The 5,879-nt window shown below is 41.0% G+C and overlaps 1 protein-coding gene across 2 annotated transcripts in view; it reads right to left on the reverse strand.

Moving 5' to 3' along the window:
* Positions 1–1,057: 1,057 nt before the first annotated feature.
* LOC106529890 (neuronal acetylcholine receptor subunit beta-2) overlaps positions 1,058–5,879 on the reverse strand; it is a 12,085-nt gene continuing 7,263 nt past the window's right edge. For both annotated transcript variants that reach the window (XM_014025419.1, XM_014025418.1), the window contains 4 exons: positions 5,223–5,749; positions 3,333–3,781; positions 1,989–2,134; positions 1,058–1,587 (listed from right to left, as the gene is read on the reverse strand). In XM_014025419.1, coding sequence (XP_013880873.1) covers positions 1,572–1,587; positions 1,989–2,134; positions 3,333–3,781; positions 5,223–5,749 — 1,138 coding nt within the window. In that variant the 3' untranslated portion in view covers positions 1,058–1,571. The remainder of the gene's footprint in view (positions 1,588–1,988; positions 2,135–3,332; positions 3,782–5,222; positions 5,750–5,879) is intronic.

Below are 5,879 nucleotides of genomic sequence, written 5' to 3' on the forward strand. Positions count from 1 at the left end.
CACACACACACACACACACACACACACACACACACACACACAGACACACACACCAGCCAGAGGGACAACAATAAATATGTGTTTTGTCGATAACTGTCCACTGCACCAGAGGCTGGGAGTTTTTTTGCTGATGCTGTGACTCCAGGTCAGGAGTCAGTGTTCCACTTTTGCTGAGATAAAGGATTTGGATCCTTTAAATCTTATTATGGTCTATTGTGAATATGTGTGTGAGYGTGCACATGTCTGTGTGTGTGTGTCTGTGTGTTCATGCAACACTGCATCCACTGTGTGCTCTGTCTTCAGTGGCTGGTGACAAGAAAATGGGGCTGTTCTTTTCACCAGATATTAGCTGTGGAGGGCAGATGTGGTTCAGAGATTTAGAAATTTCGAAACACACTCAGTGGAGCAAAGAGTGTTTGTTCTTTAATCCAGCTGAGGAAAGATGCACAAGTTTTAAGAGAACAGTATATAAGCTTTTTTTTTCCTTCTCACTTGATGTAGACCCAAAAATAAGACCTTTTTTTTTTTTTGGACTTTTACGTATTAAACGTTTTCTGTGGGGTTTCTTTGCTCCGGTCTCTTACTGTGAGATCAGCTGACCTCCTGCTGTCAGTGTTCAGCTCAGGGGAAATCTGGWCACTGAAACATTTTGAGTTTTCAAAATGTTCTGAGTGATATTTTCTACAGCCCACTCAGAGCTGACCACTCACCCACAGCAGATCTAAAGTGGAAGGTGTGAACAAGGCCTAAAAGTTTAAGGTAGCTGTTAAAAGTAAGCACTCGAAATGATGACAGATGTATTCACAAAGTGAATTATTTTCTTCCACATTACAAAGCAAATTTAACTTAGAGTGTTCATCCTTTAAAGAAGGACTATTCTCTCTGACTTCAAACCTCATTTTCTCTCATTTATCCTTTTAGAGCTCATTTTCTCTGATAGGACCTGTGATCAGATTTGGCACAAAACGATTAAAAAAAGAAATTTAGAGAGACAGTTTGAGTCTGTTTGAAGCTGCTTGGCAGATGGACGTGGGAAAGAGAGCAAGAGATTGTGCATTTAAATTTTAATGACGTAAAAAGGTGAAGAGGACAAAACTTTGTGACAATAAACCTYGGTTTGGATAACGTGGAGACATGAGGAATTCTAATCCACTGCAGTAAAAACTGTGTGATTTTTTCTTATCAGRGATGCTGCAGAGAAGAGCTGACCTCATGGGAGCTGCAGTGTGAAGACAATGAGTCTGTTGAGCCACAAAGGCTGTCTAAAATAACAATGTTTTTATTGAAAAGAACCCAGCCTGCAACAGTTCACCTTGACAGAAGCTGCTTATTTAAAAAAATACCATRAATGCTGTCAGGCTTTTATTGGAGTTCAGTTCCTCGGATGTTTGCAGAGACCAGGTTTCAGAGTCTGATTTGTTGTCCGGTCTTGCAGAAACATCAGGTGCAGCCGGCAGCTTGGTTTAGACTGGCTGCATGTCAAATCCAACCAAAAGCCCCACAGATGAGGTTTAAGCTTCTCAAGGCTTCAATGTGGGATGTTTTTCTTTCCTTGTTGCATCCCAGAGTCTCTAGAAATCTCCATATCTATGAAAAAGTAAACACATTTAAAAAATTATTAGTTTTTTTTTGCAAATTAAGAACAATGCAATCATTGTTGTCCAGCACCAAAATGAAAGAGGCAGTCATGTTTTTGACTGTATGTGAATTCATTTGTCTGAACAGTTAGAAAAATATCTTGTAGTAAACCAMTGAGCAAATTTTACTAAAACTAAAAAACAATCATTTTATGTTCATCTAGCACGTAACCCAATTCAAGATGGCCGCCACAGCTACACAACCTTATCAAACACAGCTGTAAAGTAAAACAAATATTGTGCATATTTTACGTTCTGTCACTTGAAGGGCATTTTTTATGTTATTTATTTTTCTGAGCTGAAAGTGTGTCAGAGGGTTTGTTTGAACGTTTCGYAGCATATGTGACTCACTCTGTGTCATCAGCTGTGGGCGTGTTGTAGCTTTGGAACAGCGGCTGCAGAAAGAGTCCGAGGGTTCCCACCACGCACACCAGGATGAAGATCCAGAGGAAAAGGCGGTCTATCACCATGGCCACGTACTTCCAGTCCTCGATGATCTGGAACCGAAGCAACAGGTTGAAACTGTGACAGGTTGTCATGATCAGAACCTGTGCGAGAGTTGCATTACATTACCTCACAAGTTGAATCAATGTGTTATTTTGGGTTTGATTGCTCACAATTCTTTTTTTTAAGTGACAGCTTGCAGAACTCCTGCCCTGAACAGTCAACTCCTTTATGAATATTTATTAATCAGGAGGAGGGATTCATCAACAGCGGCTGCAAAGGTTTTGAAGCAACCCGAGGTGTGTCAGGGGTTATTTATAACCACAAATGATTAATACCGAGTTTAAAGAAATTCTGTCATGAGCGCCTACAAGTGGAAAACCTGAGTGAAGTTTAGTTAAAAGTTTGCAGAATTGAAAAGATTCAAATGATTCCAGATTTAAACAGATGACAGAGTGAAGCTTAAACCTAACACACAGACATGCATACATACTGTAAATGTATCTGTGTCACGTTTACCTTATAATAAATGTATTCATTTTGTTTGAATTTAAAATAAATGTTCAACCTATTTTTTTTAATTAAAAGCTAAATGGTAAATGTTTTGATGTTCCAAATGTTTTTGGAATTTTGCACTTATAGAAACTGCCAGAGAGGAAAATTAAACATAAAAAGATTAAATATTCCAAATCTTATCCTATAATCTCTTTATGCTTGCTTAATAGGTCATCTATTCCAGTGTTTTTCAACCCTGGTCCTCAAGGCACGCTTCTTCTTCTTCTTCTTCTTTTCTATTATGGCAGATCACAAGCAACTTYAAGGTGCATACCGCCACCTACTGTACATGAGTGTGTAGCAACACTACTTTACATCACTTGAATCCTATGATGCTCTCCTTAATCTGTGAATTTCCAGTATGTTTCCTTCAGTTCCCAATATACCCTTTAAACTCCATTCCTGTCCTCCTCATTATATTTCTCAATCTCTCTCTTTTAGGCTCATATGTTTTACAATTCATCCTCAAGGCACACCACCCTGCATGTTTTAGATGTTTCCCTGCTTCAACACAGCTGATTTYAACTGATAACTGATCAGAAGGCTTTTGTTGAACTGCAGTCACCTGAATCAGGTTTGTGAAGCATGCAGGGCAGTGTGCCTTGAGGACCAGGGTTGAAAAACACTCATCTATTCATTTCACTTTTCTTTCCATCTCTTTGTGCTCGTGTGTTTTCCTGAGCTTCAGCTTCTCACTCCTTCACTGTCGTCTTCAATCTTCATGTGTTCAGCGATGTATCTCACTCCGTCCACTGCCTCCTCCAGGTCTGCGTCCCACGGCTCTGGGAAGTCCGAAATCCGTCCGTCTGGAATTTCCGTCTGCTTCCACCAACACCTGCGCGCAAAGTCCTCGTTAACATAATCCGGCTGGACTCCGGCCAGTCGGATGTCGGAGGGCTGCCTCCTGCCCGAGCTGCTTGGGAACTTGTTTTTACAGACGGGCTTCAGGCTGGCAAACTTTCGGTGGACGTTGGAGGCGCCCGGTCGCTTCATGAGGAGGAGGGTGGCGAGGCGGACCAAAAACAGGTGCTTGACCCAGTCGGGCATGAAGTGGGTGGACGGGGAGCGGTGGTGCACGTTGAGGACGCAGGCGGTGCTCACGATGGAGAACGTGACCAGAACCATGGTGAACATCAAGTATTTACCTGAGAAACAATGAGACACAAAGAAAAAAGCATGAGATGCTTCCAGAAGGATCAATGATGTAGTTGAATTAAAAGTCTCCAAAGCTTCATGGAAATGTTAGAAATTTGCACTTTGACCTGTGTTCAATCATCAACTCCTACTTTGAAAGATAGTCAGTCATGTAATTATCTGTGTTTGTGTGGGGGGGAGGGGCAGGGCCACAGGGGCATTAGCCCCAGCTGAAATCTGACTGGCCCACCTGAAGTGTCACTTATCTGTCCTTTCCTTGAGAGCAGTGATGGTGAATGCAGTTCCATGTYCAAACACTAGAGGTGCTAATGAGTCCAGCATGAATAAAACAAACAGAGGTCTTTTTCTCTTAAGATTTGAACAATCCTGCAGAAAAAAAAGTCTTTCAACCTTTTATTTTATTTATACACAGTAAAACTGTTAAGGAGAACTCACTGTGCAAGTTTTTTTTTGTTTTGTTTTGTTTATATATTACATCATATTACAAATAATAAATACACCTTACCAAAACCAGGGATTTGTGTGAAAATATATTGAACAAACACTTGTCCCCTCTATGAATATTGTGGCCCCTTGATGCCCCCCTTACTCAGAAAAATCATAGATTTTCCACTGTGGGGGGGTTAATTTGACTTTCTGTTAGAAAAGTATCTTGTGAACCAATGAGGAGAGACGTTCCTGGAACTCTCAAAAAGAAACCACTGGATGGACAAACTGTTACTTCGTGGAGCAGATTAAAGGTGGTCGCAGCAGCTAATTGACCTCAGCAAACATAAAAATAGCTACAGCATAATTTCCATGATTTAGATTAATGTCCTCTTCTATTTTATAAAGCCCTTTTCTTGGTCATTTCAGCTTTCTTTTCTTCCTGCCAGATTCTTGTTTGCTGATTATTCACGGGAGAGTTCTGTTCCATTCATTATCTCTGTCATCAGTCTAGAGGCTCATTTGTTTTTTTGTTTTTTTTATGTAATCACTCTCTGTAATTTTGTCCTATTTGCCAGCTAGAAGGATTTTCATTTACTTTTCTTTTTATCATTTAGGATCTTTTGCTTCTTTTCATCCGCCTCAAGACATACAATATAAAGCCAGAACAATTAAACATTTCAACAAACTCAGGATGTCAGCTTAATTAATTCTATGTAGAATTTTAACTCTTAACAAAAGTTTTACTCCAAAATATTGTTTTAAAAACACGTTTCTTATATATATTATTATTATTGTGGTGTCAAAGAGTGGGTCTTCTCTGTGGTCTGTAGAGTCAGCAGTGTGTTACCATCACTGCTGAGGACGGCTACATGCCATAAAGACATAACGTAACTGAGGCAGTAAGGATGATACAAGGGGACAGTATTAAACTGTAGCTAAATAGCAACTGCTGTCATAGCTCATCTTTTCTGTTTCAAAAAGCCAAAAAAAAACTTGACTAACCTATGAGTGGCACAGCCAGAGAGGTGGGTGGCACTATCTTTGATATCAGCAGCAGAAACACAGTGAGCGCCAGCAGCACCGAGATGCACAGAGTCATCTTCTCTCTGCAGTCTGAYGGCAGGTAGAACACCAGGATGGCTAACGAGGTGATCAGCACACAGGGGATGATCATGTTGATGGTATAAAACAGGGGCTTCCTCTTGATGACAAAGTCGTAGGTGATGTCGAGGTAGGTGATGTCGTTGGGGTCTTCGTTCTTGCGGGCCGGCAGCGAAACGATGTCCCACTCCCCGCTCGGCGTGAAGTCGTCCCGGCTGGCGAAATCACTGGTGAGGATGAGATCCAGCTCGGTGTGGTCGTAGGTCCAGGAGCGAAACTTGAGGGTRCAGTTTTGCTGGTCAAAAGGAAAGTTCTGCACCTCGATGGGACAGGCTGACTTGTAGATAGCCGGGGGGAGCCAGAAAATGTCTCCGGTGTTGGAGACCACAGCGTTGCAGTAGAAGGACACCTCGTAYACTCCATCAGCACTGTGATAGGAGTTGGAAAAATAAAATGTTTAGAAATGTAAATAGAAATTTTTAAAAAAATATGGAGGACTGAAACTGTCATAATTAGAAATAAAAGCAGAAATGTGTAAAAGGACCACTAAATAAATAC

This window comes from Austrofundulus limnaeus, unplaced genomic scaffold (genome assembly GCF_001266775.1).
Source record: "Austrofundulus limnaeus strain Quisiro unplaced genomic scaffold, Austrofundulus_limnaeus-1.0 Scaffold473, whole genome shotgun sequence".
Taxonomy (NCBI): Eukaryota; Metazoa; Chordata; class Actinopteri; order Cyprinodontiformes; family Rivulidae; genus Austrofundulus; species Austrofundulus limnaeus.